The sequence below is a fragment of the Sinocyclocheilus grahami genome, unplaced genomic scaffold (genome assembly GCF_001515645.1).
Source record: "Sinocyclocheilus grahami isolate Dianchi unplaced genomic scaffold, SAMN03320097.WGS_v1.1 scaffold390.1, whole genome shotgun sequence".
Classification (NCBI taxonomy): Eukaryota; Metazoa; Chordata; class Actinopteri; order Cypriniformes; family Cyprinidae; genus Sinocyclocheilus; species Sinocyclocheilus grahami.
This window is the reverse complement of record NW_015505569.1, coordinates 35,341-57,565: the sequence shown is the minus strand read 5'-3', so window position 1 is coordinate 57,565 and position 22,225 is coordinate 35,341. Positions and strand designations below refer to the sequence as shown.

Below are 22,225 nucleotides of genomic sequence, written 5' to 3'. Positions count from 1 at the left end.
TGTGTGTGTGTGTGTGTGTGTGTGTGTGTGTGTGTGTGTGAAGCATTAAAACGGCGCTGACGCAGGAGCCGAATGGCCCACTTCATTAACCTTTATACACCTGTGTAAGCGTTGAGCGCCGTATTATTTCTCTCTCAGAGACGCTCAGACTAACTAATGGAGTCACAGAGCCAGAGGAAGCTTTATTTTTCACAAAACCAAGGAATGAAATGTGTTTCTTCAGCTATGGCCACTTTTGGCCCTGTGGACGTCTGGGAATCAAATTCCTTTACAAGAAACTTTCCAAACTCACTGGCTTATTTTCTCTAATAACGTGAACATAAATGCAACGCTGGAGAAATCTGACATTTTTCCTCTGGACCGTCAAAAAGAAATGTAATTTCCTCAACCGCATCCTTTACATTAAATACGTTATGTTATATACTTCTAAATATGTTATAATATATAATTATATACTTCTATACTACAGTACTATTGTTGCATAATTGGCAAAAATAAGTAACTTTATATAAGGCTTTATCAGAGAATAAATTATTATAATAATTACAATAAATTATTACATTTCTTCACACAAATTATTTTGAATATTAAAAATGTATTTTACCCTTTTTTATTTTATATGTTATATATTTTAAATTATATTTAAAATATATTCTCATTATTTTTTTATAATTTGTTAAAGAAAAGAAAATATTAACTTTAGATAAAGCTTTATTAGAGAATAAATTGTAATAATTACAGTAAATTATTATCTTCACACAAATCATTTTTGCACAATAAATGTTGAAATATTTTATTTTTGTTCAGTTTATACATTTTACAATATATTATATCATTTATTTTAAATATATTTTCACACTTGTGTAATTTGGTAAAAACAAAAGTAAGAAATAACTAGATAAAGCTTTTATTAGGGAATACGTTATTTTAATAATTATTAATTATTAATTATCTTCGCACAAATCATTTCACACAATAAATATTAATGGTTCATTTATAATCTGTTTTGTTTATGCACTACATATTATATTAAATATTTTAAATATGTTTATTCTTGCATAATTTGGTTTAAAAAGAGGTAAGAAGAAACTTTAGAGAAAGCTTTAAAAGGGAATAATTTACTATAATAATCAGAAGAAATTATACAATAAATAATGAATTGGTATATTTTACTCTATTCAGTTTATATGTTATATATTTTAATTATGTTTACACTCTTCTTGCATTATTTGTTAAAACATACAATCAAACAAGCAAATAAATAAATACTAAATAATTTAATTAATTAATTAATTAACTTTAGATAAAGCTTTATTAGGGAATAAACTATTATAATAATTATAATAAAATATTAATAACCTTCACACAAATCATTTTCATGCAATATATATTGAAATGGGTCATTTTATCCTGTTTAGTTTATTCACGTGTATTAATTATTCACACTTTATATTTTTATAATGGATTTTTATAGTTTAGCATTGGAAGCAAAGAGTAAAGCAGTGAAATCTGCATAAAAGCCATTTGTAGTAAAAATGAAAGCTGAAAGTAAAACATTTTAACAAGACCGTTTTAGAGTGATTTTTACTGTTTTCATAAAGTCAACCGCCGGAACAAGAAAGTGGAAGAAACAGCCAGATATGATAAAAGCTTCCAGCTGTAAGAACGGCAGCGTTTCGCTTTCGTTTACTGACCGTTCGGAGCGTTTCTGCAATCGTAAACATCACAGATTTACTCATGCGTTTACAGACACACGCCGCCGTCTCTGTACATTACACTGTCTGTGGTATCAACAGATTTGACCCTCGCAGGAAATTAATTGGAATGAGTTTATATATTTCTAACCTAATCTGGTTAAGTGCATGGATCGCCGCAGTCAGGCTTGGGCTTTAATCAATTTCTCGGAGCGAAAGCCCTGGAAAGAGACACAATCTTTCTGTTCTGATGCTGCGCCGCTGCATAGAGCGAAGCCGAATGGAGCAAAATATGCTTATTATTAGTTTTGTGTGCGCAGACGCAATAAATCACGTTGACACAAATTGACAATATCTTAGCATCGGCATGGAATCAGTTCGGATTGTAATAAATATAAGCTCATTATTATGTCTCCGCGGCCTCTGGCCCCTTTGACCTGCTGTCATTAATAAGCCGCCTCTTATTTATCAACATTTTAAATGCCAACTTCAAGTCGAAATGAAATCTTTCTGCATGCGTCCAATCCGTCTCCTCGAGGGAGAGAGTTCAGATCCAGCTTGATACAACACACCTGTCTGGAAGCTTCCAGAAACCCTGAAGACCTTGATTAGCCGCTTCAGGTGTGTTTCATAACTCTGCTGGATAGTTCAGTGTTTCAGGAATAAAGTTTGGCACTCGTGGAGTAGATGCACACGCTTCTAAAGGACTAGTTCATTAGTTAGTTCAGAGTTCAGAAAAAATAATTATTTACTTAGTCATGTTTTTCCAAATAGACACACAAAATCTAGATGTAGCCTACCGTAAAATTAAATCATATATATAATAAGTTTCCTCAATAACTAATTGTTTTATTGAAGACCATACAGTTCTGGACTATAAAGCATTACTTTTGGAATAAAGAAAAATAGTCTTCATTAATTTATTTAATATTTAAAACCATGTTAATGACTTCAGTATACCACAAAATGTTGAAAATAAGCAGCTTGTCATAATTACAGCAGGAACACCATAAAAGGTGCGTAGCAGGAACCTTCAAATATCATGTTGGAAACCAGTGAACATGTTGAGAACCACTGATGTATAGCATTCTGATTGATTTATGTAATTGATTCAGTAATTATAACATAATAAAATAAATAAATAATAATAAATGCCTCTGGAAATAAATTCCAGGGGTCAGATATTGTCCCTTAATGTAAAAGTTAATTTCTGACCCTAGTTCACACTGCTGTTAAATAGTCAGCATGGATGGCAAGCTCTCAAAATAACAAAACATCACACACACACACACACACACACACACACACACACACTCAGGTTTGTTTCTTTGAAAAGTGGGGACATCCCATAGGCGTAATGGTTTTTATACGGTACAGACCGTATATTCTATTGCCCTACACCAACCCTACCCCTAAACCTACCCCTCACAGGAGACTTTGTGCTATTTCAGATTTTCAATACACTCCATTCTGTGTGATTTATAAGCGTTTTGAAAAGTGGGGACATGGGGTAATGTCCTGAAAAGTCACCTTCTCCTTGTAATACCTGTCATACCTTTGTCATTATACAAATGTATGTCCTCATTTGTCACAAAAACGCACACACACACACACACACACACACACACACACAATAAATAAATAGTTCATATGACTCTGCACTGTATTCCAAATCTCCTAAAGTCGCGAGAGTCTGAAAATCTCCTTCACCGCAGAAGTTCTGAAATCTCATGTGAATATTCAAACTTGAACCAGTGACATTTGGTGTCATGGACGTCAAACTTGGTGTGAATGCAAGAGCTTCAGAGAATAATCTGTAATTTCGTATTATTTTCCCACACTTAGCTACAAATCTTTGCAATGTATAGAGAATTTCTGCACAAATTCTATGGATTGTTAACCTTAATTATAATTGTATATGGAAAAGAGCAGCATGAACATTCTTCTACATTACTTATTTTGTGCTTCACGGAAGAAAAGCGAAGAGTTTGCGATGATGTAATAAATCATGAAAGTCTTAACTATTCCTTTGTGTATATATCGGCAGTATTGTAATGTGATGAGTGAAATTAAAAGTGAAAGTACAGCATAAAGCAGTAAGATCCACATAAAAGGCATTCGTAGCAAAAAATGAAAACTAAAGGTGAAACATTTAACAGGACTGTTTGAGTGTGTTTTTTTAGTTTTGAAGTATGTGTTACATGAAAATACTGTATCAGTCTTTCACAATTTCAATGTGTTACTTGCATTTCTTTGTGAAATTTATTGAAATTTCTGAGTGAAAATTATTTAAAAGTAAATCTTACACCATTTGTTTTCAGTGTATGCATTATATAAATGTTTTATATTTTTGCAAAACCTGAATTTAACTTTTAAAAAGTTACTAATAATAATGTACAAATTGAATTCGAATAGCTGCAATATATGGCTGTTTGTCCTCTTACTATAGTGCTTTCTGGATGCACACTAGTCTAGTTTAACTCAACCGGTAGTTTAACATGTCAGTCAGGCAGCGTCTTCATTTCTAAATGAATGCTTCCTGGCCAGAATGAGCTACAGTAGCATAATATGCAGCAGATGTAATGTGTCGCATTGTAAGAGCATCAGTCATTGTCTAGTGAAAGTGATGCAGCACAATGTGTCGAGCAGAAATACAAGAGCGGTGACGTTGATGGTATGTGAAAGCATAGTGAATAACATTTAATTCTCCTCCATAATCTGTGTTGATCGCTTTCCTTTTATATACGTGATGGATCACCAAAAGCAGCCCACTCTCTAAAAAATGCTGGGTTAAATACAACCCAGCGCTGGGTAAAATATGGACAAACCCAGTGATTGCAGCCCTATGCAGCTTGCGTATTTTGCGTATAGGGAGGATCGGCTCTGGTTGTATTTAACCCAGCATTTTTTAGAGTGCAAATGTTTTGACCCAGCATTTGTGTTACTGCAAATTGCTGGGTCAAAAGAACCCAATCGCTGGGTTTGTCCATATTTTACCCAACGCTGGGTTGTATTTAACCCAGCATTTTTTAGAGTGCAAATATGTGGCTACTCAGCAACACATTTCTATCATATCATGTGATCGTGTGCCCAGCAGTGAGCCGTTATCCATCATATAAAATGAAAATTAGCATGAAGTGCTTTCAAACCCACACTCACTTGTCTTTCTCTCTGTTTGTCTGAAGTTTTCCTGTGCCCAGGGCTCTTACGCGGCGTTTATCAGAGCGAGCATCTGTTCGAGTCGGACCACCAGTCGGGAGCTTGGTGCAAAGACCCCCTCCAGGCCTCGGATAAGATCTATTACATGCCCTGGACGCCGTATCGCACGGACACCCTCACTGAATACTCCAGCAAAGAGGATTTCATTGCAGGACGACCCACCACGACCTACAAGCTCCCCCATCGGGTCGACGGCACCGGGTTTGTCGTCTACGACGGCGCGCTGTTCTTCAACAAGGAGCGAACTAGGAATATCGTCAAGTTCGATTTACGCACTCGCATCAAGAGTGGCGAGGCTATCATTGCTAGCGCGAACTACCACGACACTTCGCCATATCGCTGGGGAGGCAAGTCGGATATCGATTTGGCGGTGGACGAGAATGGTCTTTGGGTGATTTACGCCACGGAGCAAAACAATGGCCGGATCGTGATCAGCCAACTCAACCCATATACGTTACGTGTGGAAGGAACTTGGGATACGGCCTACGACAAACGCTCCGCTTCCAACGCCTTCATGATCTGTGGGATCCTGTACGTCGTCAAGACCGTCTACGAAGACGACGATAGCGAAGCCACCGGGAATAAAATCGACTACATCTACAACACGGAGCTGAGCAAAGACGGCTATCTGGACATCCCCTTCCCGAACTCGTACCAGTACATCGCTGCCGTGGATTACAATCCCAGAGACAATCTGCTCTATGTGTGGAATAACTACCACGTGGTCAAGTATTCGCTGGATTTTGCAGTCCTGGATAACAGGCTAGGTAAGAGCTGGAGCATTTATTCGCACAAGTTTTAAACTGTGATCTGTGAATCGCACAAAAAACGTGTTTCAAAAGGAAAATAGTAAGAAAGATCCTATGAAATCAAAATTGTTCAAGTTTTGTGCCGTTTAGCTCATGCCTGATCATCTGTTTCCTGGCGTACTCTTAGAAGTTGATACAATCATATTTCACAGCTTTAACGTAAACGTAACACAACTTTAATTTTTAGATTACATTTGAATCAAGTAAAAAAAAAAGTTAAACTAAATTATACATGGAGATATGCTTCAATTACATGTTTTTCCCCTATTTTTATATTGTATTAAAATAATTTATTATTGTTTTTATTATTATTATAAACAACAACAACAATAATAATCATAACAATACATTGTTATTAATTAATAATAATAAAAAATGTAACATTTAACTTTTTTTGGGGGGGGGGGTCCTCTGGTGTATATCAAGCAATACAACCCTTCCATTTATGTCATTCCTCAAAAGGAAATACATCAGTGCGAGAAACACAACGCTGCACTCATTAAGTGATTTCATGGGGTCTTTGGCCCTAACACTTTTTCACACCACTGTATATATATATATATATTTATATATTTATTTATTTATTTATTTATTTTTATGAAATGTAAAAAAAATAATAATAAAATAAAATAAAAATTCAAAATAAATTAATAATAAATAAATAAATAATAAATAAATAAATTAAATTGTCTTACAAATAACCTTTATTTCTGTTATGCAAAATATGATCTTGTATTTCTACATCAGTGCGAGAAACACAACGCTGCACTCATTAAGTGATTTCATGGGGTCTTTGGCCCTGTCCACACGAACGCGGTTATTTTTAAAACCGCAGCTTTTTCTACATGGTTTGGCCATTCGTCCACATGCAAATGCAGCACCAGGTCACTGAAACCGATCATTTTTGAAAATGCCTGCCAGTGTGAAGATTTTCAAAAACTCCAGTTGCAGTGTTATCGTGTAGACAGCGAAACCGGAGTTTTTGGCAATAATAAATAAATAATAAATAAATAAATTAAATTGTCTTACAAATAACCTTTATTTCTGTTATGCAAAATATGATCTTGTATGTCTTACAATTTTAGTCTGAAATATGACATGTTTTAAAGAGATTCACTGTGGCCTCCTTAAAACTACTAATAACATTTTGGTGAATGCGCGGGTGGAGCTGCTGGTGGGAATGTTGTGGTTGTGAAAATGCCCAACATGGCTTTAGGGTTGAGATTATATCACCACCTATTGGTTTGGCATGCTCTTGACAGTGCTTCATAGCTTGCGTTTGCGTTTTCATGTGGATGGAGATTTTTTTTAAAACTCTGTTTATAAAAATACCGTGTATGTGTGGACATGGCCTCAGAAGAAAATTAAGCCTATTTTTAGAATTATCGTTATTTTGAAAGAATACATGAAAGTTAAGCATATTTCACACCTAACTTCTCATTACTATGTGAATGTGAAAAAAAAACATTTTGTGAAATAATCATTTTAAATACATAACATTAAATTTTTACTTTTTTTATTTATTTATTTGTGCCACTTCATTAATTTTTGTTGATTTCTAAATAAATCCATAATTTAGTTTTACTGTATTTAAATAAAAATGTGACTATTATAGAAAACAACAACAACAACAATAAGTATCACCATAATTACAAATGAACAATCTTTAGATCATTGTTCATTGATTCATGATGTGTTGCTCTTTAAGCATGCTTCACTTTGTCAGACAGGTTCTATTTAAGTGATTTCTTGATTCAACAGGTCTGGCAGTAATCAGGCCTGGGTGTAGCTAGTGAAATTGAACTCAGCTTTCTAAAATAATGTGGTTAATTGCAGTTCTTTCATGATTTAACAGGAGGGGGCAATTAATTTTTCACGTAGGGCCAGGTAGGTTTGGACAGCTTTTTTCCCTTAATAAATGAAATCATCATTTAAAAAACTGCATTTTGTATTTACTTGCATTATCTTTGTGTAATATTAAAATGTGTTTGAGGATCTGAATCTTTTAAGTGTGATAAATATGCAAAAAAATAAGAAATCTGGAAGGGGGCCAACACTTTTTCACACCACTGTATATATATATATATATTTATATATTTATTTATTTATTTATTTATTTTTATGAAATGTAAAAAAAATAATAATAAAATAAAATAAAAATTCAAAATAAATTAATAATAAATAAATAAATAATAAATAAATAAATTAAATTGTCTTACAAATAACCTTTATTTCTGTTATGCAAAATATGATCTTGTATGTCTTACAATTTTAGTCTGAAATATGACATGTTTTAAAGAGATTCACTGTGGCCTCCTTAAAACTACTAATAACATTTTGGTGAATGCGCGGGTGGAGCTGCTGGTGGGAATGTTGTGGTTGTGAAAATGCAAACTTTGTCTTTTGATTTAGTGAAATGAGTTGTTTGGTGTCTGCGGGCGGCACACAGATCGAATGATTTTCAGTGCTGTTTGCTTGAGTTAGTGGTCGGACCAGAAACGTTGGAATGCTCTCTTTAATTGGAAAAGCATTGAGTGGAGTTTGTGGAGGGGAAGTTCATGGCCGCTTTCTGAAAGTCGGAATGTCGTCGACAGGACCAGCACTAATTACAGAGCGAATGTTTCTCAAATGTGTGACATTCCTTTCGCTATTTAATTAAAAGCCTTTTGAAGAAAGAAAACTTTCATAAACATCTTCACTAACACTGTGGGAAGAACACTGTTTCTGCCGCACAGTAATATGCAGGAGTCGTATTGGGTTCATCACTAGGAGAAAATAATCATTGAAATCATTTGTAAATTTGTTTTTTAATTGCTTTCCACCATTTGTTCACGGTCACCCTCATTGCCAGCCAAAGTATCTTAATTGCCACCACATTGTTAGAAAAAAATAAAATAAAATCAAGAGTTTTCTGCTGCAAAGCTGTTATTACTATTACATCATATACTATTCTAATTATTTTATTATATACAACTATATATTAAATATATTTTAAAATGTATATTTTAAATAAAGAACATTTTTGATATTTTCTTTTTAGATGTTTACATATTTTGTTTTACATTTCAATGCAACTATAAAACAAAAAATAAATGTTACAACAAAAATATAAATTATAAATATTTTTTTTTATTTCCTATCTATACCTTTTATACCTGTAAAAGTGATTTAAAAGACAATAAACCCTTCCATGTATTTCAATTGAACTTAATTGATTTTGGCCGTGTGCAAAAAGTAAATATTGCATTTTATCCAACTATATTATATTAAAATGTATTACATTTTAAATATTAATGCAAAAATGTTAATTATTTTAAATCAAATTCACTGTTTGTTTGTTTTTTTACATTTCATTGCAAAAATAAATAAACTGCTAAAACAAAAATCTAATCTTTTGTAACTGTAAAATAGGGAGTTCAAAATCTAATTGTGAGAATAAGTAGTAGTGATATTTGATATTTGTCTTGGCCAGCAAGCTCTAACAAGAAGATTATTCTCTTAATGAAAGTTTCGTTTTCATTGACAGACAAATCTGTGTTCAGAGTCACAATTATGTGTCCCTGGTGATAGCAGCGGTTTGGACGGCATGCATTTCGTTTCATTTTCCTGGTGTACTTGATCTGTAAGAGAACGTTTTGGGCACAGTTGAATGGACGTGTTTTTGACAGAGAGGTAACAGCTGCGGCCACTTCACATTTACACTCTCAGCCTGTCATGAGCCGTCAGCACGCTAACTGCTGCTCTTCACCACTGCTTTCAGACAGAAATTGCAAATGCTACTTGTTTATTTTTATTTTTTATATTAGGCAGCATATAGTTTATAGCCTGTTGGACAGTGTTCAGCATCCAAATATGCTAGTATTATAATCTAAACGCATTAGTGTGAACTGTCATCTTCTACGGTCAGTTTTCTGTGGAGCAATAGTTTGAAGTGAATATCGCTGAGCAAGTTAGATACACTGTTTACAACATTCTACCTGAGTAATAGTACATCCAGTTTAATGCCGCAGACATGCTTGCAATGCATTTTTACCCTTGCATAGAGGATGTTTCTGTTGTGTGTAGCATTGCATAATGGTATGTATAATATGAGGTGAAGTTACTCTTATTAAGTGATAGTGTGATTTTAGACACTACGTGCATAGAGTCAGGAAATGACCCACTCAGAGCTTTCTTAAATCACACATGCAGAGAGAGCAGTGTGTGTGTGTGTGTGAGTGTGTGAGTGAACGCTTGTTTCTCATGGAATTAATCTTCATCTGAAGGTGACTCTTTGATGTGGTTATTTGACTGGGGCAAACAGAGTGACACAAACAGTGAAAAGTCCCAGTGCATCCAAAAGCAGTCAAAAAGGGAGCGTGAGGCACTTCAGAGTCATAACATAGCAAATGAGACACACTACGGTCTAGTGTTTTTCAACTCCAGTCCCCGGGACCCACATTCCAGAATGTTTTAGATGTAAGTTGAATCTGGTGAGTGTTTTAATTAGTGAGACATAGGCCCTGTGCTAAATGGCATACTTGTGGTCTTGTGATGGGCATTGCTGACTGTTTCTCTGTATATATATATATATATATATATTTTTTTTTTTATGCAATAATGAAAGCTAATGGCAAAAACTTTGTCTTTTGATTTAGTGAAATGAGTTGTTTGGTGTCTGCGGGCGGCACACAGATCGAATGATTTTCAGTGCTGTTTGCTTGAGTTAGTGGTCGGACCAGAAACGTTGGAATGCTCTCTTTAATTGGAAAAGCATTGAGTGGAGTTTGTGGAGGGGAAGTTCACGGCCGCTTTCTGAAAGTCGGAATGTCGTCGACAGGACCAGCACTAATTACAGAGCGAATGTTTCTCAAATGTGTGACATTCCTTTCGCTATTTAATTAAAAGCCTTTTGAAGAAAGAAAACTTTCATAAACATCTTCACTAACACTGTGGGAAGAACACTGTTTCTGCCGCACAGTAATTTGCAGGAGTCGTATTGGGTTCATCACTAGGAGAAAATAATCATTGAAATCATTTGTAAATTTGTTTTTTAATTGCTTTCCACCATTTGTTCACGGTCACCCTCATTGCCAGCCAAAGTATCTTAATTGCCACCACATTGTTAGAAAAAAAATAAATAAAATCAAGAGTTTTCTGCTGCAAAGCTGTTATTACTATTACATCATATACTATTCTAATTATTTTATTATATACAACTATATATTAAATATATTTTAAAATGTATATTTTAAATAAAGAACATTTTTGATATTTTCTTTTTAGATGTTTACATATTTTGTTTTACATTTCAATGCAACTATAAAACAAAAAATAAATGTTACAACAAAAATATAAATTATAAATATTTTTTTTTATTTCCTATCTATACCTTTTATACCTGTAAAAGTGATTTAAAAGACAATAAACCCTTCCATGTATTTCAATTGAACTTAATTGATTTTGGCCGTGTGCAAAAAGTAAATATTGCATTTTATCCAACTATATTATATTAAAATGTATTACATTTTAAATATTAATGCAAAAATGTTAATTATTTTAAATCAAATTCACTGTTTGTTTGTTTTTTTACATTTCATTGCAAAAATAAATAAACTGCTAAAACAAAAATCTAATCTTTTGTAACTGTAAAATAGGGAGTTCAAAATCTAATTGTGAGAATAAGTAGTAGTGATATTTGATATTTGTCTTGGCCAGCAAGCTCTAACAAGAAGATTATTCTCTTAATGAAAGTTTCGTTTTCATTGACAGACAAATCTGTGTTCAGAGTCACAATTATGTGTCCCTGGTGACAGCAGCGGTTTGGACGGCATGCATTTCGTTTCATTTTCCTGGTGTACTTGATCTGTAAGAGAACGTTTTGGGCACAGTTGAATGGACGTGTTTTTGACAGAGAGGTAACAGCTGCGGCCACTTCACATTTACACTCTCAGCCTGTCATGAGCCGTCAGCACGCTAACTGCTGCTCTTCACCACTGCTTTCAGACAGAAATTGCAAATGCTACTTGTTTATTTTTATTTTTTATATTAGGCAGCATATAGTTTATAGCCTGTTGGACAGTGTTCAGCATCCAAATATGCTAGTATTATAATCTAAACGCATTAGTGTGAACTGTCATCTTCTACGGTCAGTTTTCTGTGGAGCAATAGTTTGAAGTGAATATCGCTGAGCAAGTTAGATACACTGTTTACAACATTCTACCTGAGTAATAGTACATCCAGTTTAATGCCGCAGACATGCTTGCAATGCATTTTTACCCTTGCATAGAGGATGTTTCTGTTGTGTGTAGCATTGCATAATGGTATGTATAATATGAGGTGAAGTTACTCTTATTAAGTGATAGTGTGATTTTAGACACTACGTGCATAGAGTCAGGAAATGACCCACTCAGAGCTTTCTTAAATCACACATGCAGAGAGAGCAGTGTGTGTGTGTGTGTGAGTGTGTGAGTGAACGCTTGTTTCTCATGGAATTAATCTTCATCTGAAGGTGACTCTTTGATGTGGTTATTTGACTGGGGCAAACAGAGTGACACAAACAGTGAAAAGTCCCAGTGCATCCAAAAGCAGTCAAAAAGGGAGCGTGAGGCACTTCAGAGTCATAACATAGCAAATGAGACACACTACGGTCTAGTGTTTTTCAACTCCAGTCCCCGGGACCCACATTCCAGAATGTTTTAGATGTAAGTTGAATCTGGTGAGTGTTTTAATTAGTGAGACATAGGCCCTGTGCTAAATGGCATACTTGTGGTCTTGTGATGGGCATTGCTGACTGTTTCTCTGTATATATATATATATATATATTTTTTTTTTTATGCAATAATGAAAGCTAATGGCAAAAAAAAATCAAATGAGAGACATTACTACGACATTACTACTATTGATACATTTTGGTAATGATAATTTGTAATGTTTAAAAAATTATATCGCAATGCAAAAGATCGTAATGATCCTGAAATAGGCTTCTGTTGATTCTCAGGTGAAATATGGCTTGGATAGGATCTCGACTCACCTATATAACTCATATAGCATTGTAAGTTTATTTTTAGGTCCTCTATATGTTTTAGGTCTCAGGCAGCATTTGGCTGGAGACTGGTTTTATCACTGCACACAGCTCCATTACTCACTGCTGAAAATCCCCTGGCTTGCGGGCACAAGTGTGTCACACTTGATCACCCCCCTCCCCGAGTACCCTTTCCAGCTTTAGTTCCTCCAGTCAAGAGAGAGACATACACTGTGCTTACAACATCTGTCCCTATGCCCTGCTCCACTGGCCTTGTGTGTGTGTGTGTTTTCACTCTTGTCTCGTGTGTTTTTGTGTAAGAGAAGCTTTAGGGAATCTCTAAAAAAGAATCATGATATAACAGAATTATTTTAGAATTTCCAAAATCAGTGTAAAATGACAGAATATAATGACAGATTAACAGATTCAGCATGGAATCACCAAAAATCAGAATCAGACAACATAATCTGCATGAACGTCCCAAAAATCTACATCAGATAACATGAGAATTATCATTCTCCAAAATGAGCATCAGATAACAGAAATCATAATTTGCCATAAAATCAAGGGTCATGAAACCAGTGTCTAATTATGAAATCATCATCAGTTTTGTAACTCTTTATCTTAAAAATGCAAAATCGTCAGCCTCATGTTTCAAATCTGGAATGGGTATCAGAAAACAAAATCAGCATGAATGCTTCAAAGTCAGTATTAGATAACATGAATATTATAATCTCCAAAATCAGCATCAGATTACAGAATCACATTGAATTGCTCAAATTCAGCATCAGATAATATAATTACCAGCAGACAACAACAAATCTGCATCAGAAAATAGAATCAATATTGAATCTTTAAAATCAGCTTTGGTTATCAAAATCACCATTAAATATCTGAACTCAGCATCAAATAGCATAATTAGCATGGATATGTAATCTAAAATCTAAATCAGCATCAGATAACATGAACAAAGTTAATCTCTAAAATCAGCATCTGATAAAAGGATAACCGAATTGCTTCAAAATCCGCATCAGATAATAGATTTGCCTTGAAATGACCAAAATCAGCATCAGAGAACAAAGTTATTACCGGGTCATACAACCAATGCCTGATTATGACATTCTATTCAGATCTGCAACTCAGATTCATAATGCAAAATCATCAGCCTCACATTACAAAACTGGAATATAATCTTCAAAAAATAATAATTAAAAAAGATCTGCATAAATCAGCACATAATCTCCATTCGATAACAACAACACATCTGCACCAGATAACATAATCCGTGTGAATTCTTTAATATCAGCATTAGTTAGCAGAATCAACATTAAATCGCCGAACTCAACATCAGATAGTAGAATCAGCATGAAAAAAATCTAAATCAGTAACAGATAACATAAACAGTATATAGTAGTTCTCCAAAATCAGCATCAGATAACAGAATACTCAAGAATGCTTCAAAATCAGCATCAGATAACAGAATACTCAAGAATGCGTCAAAATCAGCATCAGATAACAGAATACTCAAGAATGCTTCAAAATCAGCATCAGATAACAGAATACTCAAGAATGCTTCAAAATCAGCATCAGATAACAGAATACTCAAGAATGCTTCAAAATCTGCATCAGATAACAGAATCACACAGATTTTTCTAAATTCAGCATGAGATCATATAATTACCTTGAAATCTCTAAAATCAGCATCAGAGAACGAAGTTAGCACATAAATCAGCATCAGATCTGCACTCGATTTCACAATACAAAATCATCAGCCTAAAATGACAAAAATGGAATATAATAATCAAAACCAGCATCAGAAAACAACAAAATTAGCATCAGATAATACAAATTAGAATGTAGCCTCCAAAATAATCACACATAGCAGAATCACCTTGAAATCAGCATTAGGTAACACAACTGACATTAGTAAAGAAAACCCCACATGAGGTGCAGAACGTTTTCTCTGGGCTTTATATGGTACAGATGATAGTGTCACACCAAAATAAACATGACATTCTGTATGTGAACATCTAATGAAATTTCTCTTGAAATTGGATGTTTATTTTTGTGCCACACTAAATCGAGTTATGCTTTAGTTATGAATTCTCAAAACAGTGAACGTTATTGAACACGGCCTTGTTTTTCTTCAGGCTCCTGTGAAACTTAACATGTCTGAGGCGTCCGTCTTGAGCTCTTGTGACGGATAATTCCGTGTGAGATACTGATCTCCCGTTCTGACCTGCTGTGTGGAATAGCAGCTCTCTTCCTTATAGCTTTTGCATTTGCTGATATTCATAACATGTGCGGGAACGTCAAACGCAGTGATGTTTGGAGCTGGTGGGGGGGATGCTTGTTGGCGAGCCATACCGGTGCGCTCTGCTCTGCAGGGCCCATTTAGGCAGACGGTAATTGACCTAATCTGGCTCATATGAAGAGTGGAATATGTTTAGCCGTGACCTCAGAGGAGCACTGCCTTGTGCTATGATGACTACTAGAGATCTTTTTACTCTCTCTGGCATTCGGTATAATAAAACACACTTGCAGGAGTCAAGACCTGCAGACTCCTGCAATTCCCTCACCAAACAGGCCGCAGAAGTTGAATAATAAAGCTTACGTCCAGAGGATTTGGGATTTGATCTATTAAATGTGTTCAGATGCATTCATCTATCTCCTATTATGTTTAAGTTTGGCATGAAACAGTATTTTTTTTTTTTATGCAATTTATTGAACAAGACAAAAGCATAAGGGCAGGACCTGATTTAATTCGTTCTGGAAAGGATGAAAAAAAAAGTTGGTCAAGACAAACTTTCCTAGACAGGAAGTTTGATGTAGTTTAAAAACTTGAAGTTTGAAGGCTTTCAGGTCATTATATATGGTTGCTAGCATGCTCTGGGTGGTTGCTAGGTCATTGGGTGTTCTGAGTGGTTGCTATGTGGTTTCTTGGGTGTTTTGTTTGGTTGATAGGTGGCTGCTAGGGTGTTCTGAGTGGTTGCTAGGATGTTCTGAGTGCTTGCTAAGTGTGGTGCCTAATGTGCTCTGGGTGGTTCCTAGGTGGTTGCTGTGTTGATGGGGTGTTCTGGGTGGTTATGGCTTCTGTGTTATTCCTGGAGCATTCCGTTTGGTTTCTAGGTGGTTGCAATGTGATTGTTAGGGTGTAATAAGTGGTTGCAAGGTGATTTCTATGTGGTTGTGTCTCACTGGTTGCTATGTGATTGCTACGGTGTTCTGAATGTTTGCTGTGTATTTTATGAGTGGTTACTTTGTTATTTCTTGGGTGTTCTGTTTGGTTGCTTGGTGCTTGCTGTTTGTTAGGTGCTTGCTTGCTGGTGTATTATTGGTGGTAGTTATGTGGTTGCTATGGTGTTCTGGGGATTGCTAAGATGTTTTGTGTTGCTGCTAATGTGTACTGGGTGGCTCCTGGGGATGTTGCTGGGGTGTTCTGGGTTGTTGCCAGTGTGTTATGGTTACTATGCTATTTGTGGAGTGTTCTGTTTGGTTTCTAGGTGGTTGCTATGCGATTGCTAGGGTGTTCTGAATGGTTGCTAGTGTGTTGTGGGTGATTGCTGGTGTTATCAATGGTTACTATGTGGTTGCTAAGTGTGGATGCTAGTATGTTCTTGGTGGTTTGTAGGTGGTTGCTGTGTTGTTGTTGTTGGTGGTGGTGTTTTATGGTTACTATGCTATTTGTGGAGAGTTATGCAGTTTCTAGGGTGTTCTGGATGGTTACTAGGTGGTTGCTAGTGTGTTCTGAATGGTTGCAAGGTGGTAGTTATGCGGTTGCTTCTGGCTGGTTTGCTATGTGGTTGCTGTGCGATTGTAAGGGTGTTTTGGGGTATTGTTAGGTGGTTGCCATGTAGTTGCTAGGGTTTTCTGATTAGCTGCTATGCAAGTGTTTGGGTGATTGCTGAAAAGTTGCTATGAAGTTGCCACTAGGGTGTTCCAGGTGGTTGCTAGGGTGTTGCTATGCAGTATCTAGGGTGTTCTGGATGGTTACTAAGGTGTTCTGGGTGATTGTTAGGTAGTTTTTTTGTGATTTCTAGGGTGTTATGGGTGGTTGCTAGATAGAGAGACACAAAGAAAGACAATTGCTTTAATAACAAAGTGTAAATATTGGTATTTAAAACGTACAGCCGGTGAAAGTGTGAGTTTTGTCCCATGTTAAGAATCAGAGAGCTGACTCTGGCATTCAACAATTCACTCAAAACCATACATCAAAAACAAGTGTGTGTGTGTGTGTGTGTGTGTGTGTGTGTGTGTGTGTGCAGTAGCATCACCAGGCATTATGTGAACAGTGAAAACGGTCCAAATGTTAATTAAGAATGACTGTGAGTGAGCAGTGATAGAGATGCTTCATCTTTCTGCCAGACATGAATGAGTCGAGCCAGTTCTCACTCGCACTGATAAGACACCAGAATAGAGAGACAATTCAAAGTAATGAGCTCTTTCTGACAGCCAGAGAAACTTCTCTTCATTTTCTTTGGTGCTGAGAAGACGAACTAGAGATAATTATGACAAGAAGAGCACTTCAAATTAACTGTAATAGCACGCCGGCTAAAATGCGGAGCGTTGCCGCGGAACGCCGTCGCATCTGCCGTCAATCCTGATAATTGACATAATGTTTTTAAAACGTTTCTTGCGTGGATTGGAAATTACAGACAGATTTACAGATTGACCTGTTGAGTTAATTGAGTTGGATTTTCTCCCGTCGATCACCTGATTCATGTGCAGCTTTGGTCAGTCCGTCTTCATCTGCACCACAGGAAACAGTCGTGTGTGTTTACAAGACACTAGTACAAGATACACATAATCACTAGCAACTAGGGTTGCTAGGCAGTTGCTAGGGTGTTCTGGATGGTTGCTATAGGGTGTTCTGGGTGATTGCAAGGATTTAGTGAAAGATTTTAACATGTAGCTCTGGGGCCGTGATGAAATGACACTAGTGCAGTAAATTAAAATTATTTCTATTAAAATCAGACTTTTAGGCTCACAGCAGTGTGTACTATTATAAATGATCTTTATTCATTTTAAGCGGCCTATTGAAATGATAATCAGTTGAAATTTAACAAATTAAATTGATTGAAATTTAACAAAAGATTATGCATGATCATACTGTATATATATATCAGTATATATATATATACGTAATGTGGGTGGATTGCACCAAATTTTCGACTTGTTAAAAACTAATCCGCGTGTTGAAGACATGCTGATCCCATTAGCCTCTCTTCTGATCGCTATCCGTATCTATAAAATAGCCGAGGCCAAAAATAGGAAGAACAATTAATAATCAGGTTTGATTTGCTTTTTTATAAGTATAGAAGCCCTCTGGGCACGACCTATTCAAGTTTGAAAAGAGAATTAACTCATGCAGCAGGTGATGCTGAACTTTTAATTGCTCATCAAAGAATTAAGAGTTTCCAGGTGTAGAGTTTGTGAAATTAATAAACATAATATTAATAATCAAAAACTGAGCGTATTGAGTTACAGTTTAGCATGTTCATGCACCATTGTTGTACCGTTTGGTGAATCATTTTGTCATGGCTGTTATTGTGGGATCATCGATGTCTCTAAATGGTGTGTTAAACCGACACCAGACTGTGGTTGACAGGTTTGCATGTCGGTCATGTGTCTCTTCCTCTCTGAATGGGCAGTTCTTTGCTAATAGACCGCGGGAGACTCTCTTACCAGAGAAGTTAGCGCTAGCTCTGATGGCCGTACGCGGTCAGTTCATGTAAATTACAGGAAATTGAATTTTCTGTAATGTAAACAATTATAGATTGGAGTCGATGTTCTGCCCACACAAACTCAAAATCATCACATCACCCTACAGCACAAGAGCCTGTGTGTGTGTGTGTGAGTAAAGAGTGTGTACGTGTGTGTGTGTGTGTCTCTCTGTGTGTGTGTGTGTGTGTGTGTGTGTGTGTGTGTGTGTCTGTGTCTGTGTGTGTGTGTGTGTGTGTTTCTTTGTGTGTGTGTGTGTGAGTAAAGAGTGTGTGTGTGTGTCTGTGTCTGTGTGTGTGTGTGTTATTTCCTGGGTCGTGGGCCTTTCCCATAATTCCTCCCGAGTCTCTTGTGTTGGCTTATTGCTTTGTTTTCCTCCCTCTCGCTGGTTTCTGTGTTTATTAGCACATGAGCTCCTTGGAGGCTCCGAGCATCACAGAAGCAGCCAGATCATTTCAGTCCTTTATTTGTGTTTGGAGAACTGACAGCAGCTGATCGTTCGCTCTGTTTACTCACTTCATGCACATTTCTGCTCTTATTCTGATCCGTTCATCAGTGCATGTTTATGCGAGTAATACATTTGTATATTGCTGAAATTGTTTTAAGCAAACAAATAATGTGATGACTGTGAAATATATCACTCTGTATATTGAAAATTAAATGATATATTGACCATGTGTGCATGTTTGCAGCTTTTTGCAGTTGAATACTCATTTAAAGCCATATTGTGTTTTGGAGCAGCCATTCTTCATAAAATCAGAATGTATTTATTTATTTATTTGCTTGCTTTCATCTTTAATAATTGCACTAGTACTGTGGAAAACAACATGTTTCTGTGTTTATGGATGAGCAATTATTTTGATGAAAATAGCAGTTTGGTTAGTGATTTATATGTAATTCATAAAGCAAACTTTCCATTTCACCATTTTAAAATGTATTATTATTATTATTATTATTATTATTATTATTGTGCTCTGTACTTTATAAACCAAACCTTCCATTTAACATTTAAAAAAAAAAAAATCTATAATTTTTTTTCTTTACCTTATAGAGTGTAGTATTTTAATAAGTATCACATATTTTACATGTTTTTTTTTGTTTGTTTTTTTAACTTTCCGTTGCATATCAACAACATTTCTTCATATTTTAAATATGCTTATTTGTCAGATATTTCTATGGTTAACTGGTATACTACAAGTAAAGATAAAACCATAAAAAACCTTCAAATATTTTATGCAATTCGCAATTTTCACTTTATATCTCACCAATCGGACTTTTTCCTCACAATTCTGAGAAAAACTGAGATATAGACTCAAAATGCAAAAAGTCAGAATTGCAAGATAGAAACTCAAAGTCTGACTTACTTAGTTTACATCTTGCAATTCTGAGTTTCTCACGTTTATCGTGCAATTCAAACTTTTTTCTTGCAATTCTGACTTTTCTTTCTCAGAAGTGAGTTTGTATTGCAATTAATACTTTGTTTTCCCCCACAATTCAGAGAATAACTGTGTGATATAAACTCAGAAGTCTGACTTTCTTTCTCGCAATTCTAAGTTTGCATTTTGCAATTTCCTTATTTTGTTTCCAGCACAAAATTAAAAAAGATAAATAATGTAATTGCAACGTTTTATCTCAATTCTGACAACCCCCCCATGCAATGCTGTGTTTATTTCTTGCAAAAAGGTCGGAATCACAATTTTTTTTTTACATAAATTACATTATTTTTTTATTTTTTATTTACTTACTTACTCTCTGTAGCTGAAACAAGCTTCCATAGTTGTAATGCATAATAAGGCCTGAACAGCATGCTGGGTTGTTTTGAATGTATTTTAAACATTCCTGAACATAATTCTCTCACACACCAAATATGAATAAATAAATGAATCAACTAAACATTTACATTTGCAGAAAGCACAGACTTCATGCTTAAAAATTAACCTGAAATGCCAAAATATCAAGCCTAATTAGGAAAAGTACAGACCTGTTTCCAAAAGCACAAATATGAAATAACATCATAATTACTGTATACAGTATATTCAGTTTGTGAAAATAAAAATGTAATACAATTAGAAAAAGTAAAAAAAAAGTATTATTTGTCATATGTTTATTTCACATATATTTATTTAGTTTTATATAATGGATTTTTTTACAAGTCATAATACAAGTCATAATTTTGTTATAACACTGTTTTTCATAGTGTGATTATTGGTACATTTTTATTATAACCAGTAAGGGTCAGTTTGACCTGCTAACACAACTAATAATAATACTACTAATAATAATAAATTGTCATTATTATTTGGCCAAAAACAAAAAATATATATATTTTCCTTGTTTTTAATTCATAGATATTAGCACATGAGTTTTCAGAGATATTTTGACCACTGAACTAGAAAACATCCCTGGTTTTCATTTCAGAGATCTGCTCTTAACCAAGAACATCCTAGCAACCGCGTAGCGACGCATTGCCCATTTTCTACAGAGCAAATAAGCCCTCGTCTCTACATGTTTAACAGCTTGTTCTGGTAACCCGGGTGTGGTGTTTTTCTCTGTGGCTGTTAGTAAGCGTGTGGAAGTGCAGCAGACGAGCGACGCTCAGCGTGAGCACTAACAACACAAACACAGCACACGCATCAAACACGCTGCTGCAGCTCCCGCTCTTCTTCCACCTCTGTCTGTCACTCTTCTTCCTCTCGCTTTCGCTCTCTACGTTTCAGCTTTTCTCCTGCTTTCTCTCGCCGCCTCCTGCTCATATCAACACTTCCAGTCCTCCCGTCTGTTTCCATGGTTTCGGTTGATTGGCAGTTTCTTCATGATTAGTTGGTTGTTCTTGAAGTTTTCAGAGCGCCAGACTGGATTCATCCTCTGGCCATTTCTCAGAGTAACACTTTCACATTCACATCTTCATAAACTCATTCATCAAAACAACAGCAACCAAAATACTAGCATTTGATTGACAACTTTTTTTACTTTTTTAATACCCTATATATATATCTATATATAATGTTACAAAAAATGTTACACAATATTTCTCTTTCAAATAAATGCTGCTACTTTGAACTTTCTATTCATCAAAGAATCCTGAAAAATAAAATGTATCACGTTTTCCACAAAAAACATTCATCAGCACAACTGTTTTCAACATTGAAAAAAAACACAGAAATGTTTCTTAAGCGGCAAATCAGCATATTATACTGATTTCTGAAGATCATGTGACACTGTAGACTGGAGTAATGATGTTGAACATTTTAAAATGAACTTTTACAACATATTCACATAGAAAACTGTTGTTTTAAATTGCAATAGTTCGTAAATCAGAAAATGCGTGTTGTCCATTGATTGCGTTGTTTTTGGTGAACTGAACTTGGTATATTTGGTAGATTTTTTATTTTATTTAAACATGCTATTTTTACAAGGAATAATACAATAATGTGACTATTTTTTATTAAAAAAACATTTTCCCACATGCAGACTAATGGACTATATTATTTGGCAGAGACAGTGTTTATTTTGATTGTTATTACTATTAGTATTGCATGTATGTGGTTATTGAACATAGTCTCTCATCGCACTGCTGTTGTGTGTGTGTGTGTGTGTGTGTGTGTGTGTCTGCAGCAGCCATACGTCTGGAGTGTGTGTGTGTGTGTGTGTGTGTGAGAGTGTGTGAGTGTGTGTGTGTGTGTGTGTGTGTCTGCAGCAGCCATACGTCTGGAGTGTGTGTGTGTGTGTGTGTGTGTGAGAGTGTGTGAGTGTGTGTGTGTGTGTGTGTGTGTCTGCAG

General features: G+C 35.4%; 1 protein-coding gene across 1 annotated transcript in view; it reads left to right on the top strand.

Moving 5' to 3' along the window:
• Positions 1–22,225, top strand: part of LOC107550169 (adhesion G protein-coupled receptor L3-like) — a gene marked incomplete at its 3' end in the record, with an annotated part of 105,164 nt that overhangs the window by 47,923 nt on the left and 35,016 nt on the right. Inside the window, exon 4 of the mRNA XM_016231405.1 lies at positions 4,880–5,680. Within this exon, the coding sequence (XP_016086891.1) occupies positions 4,880–5,680 (801 nt within the window). The remainder of the gene's footprint in view (positions 1–4,879; positions 5,681–22,225) is intronic.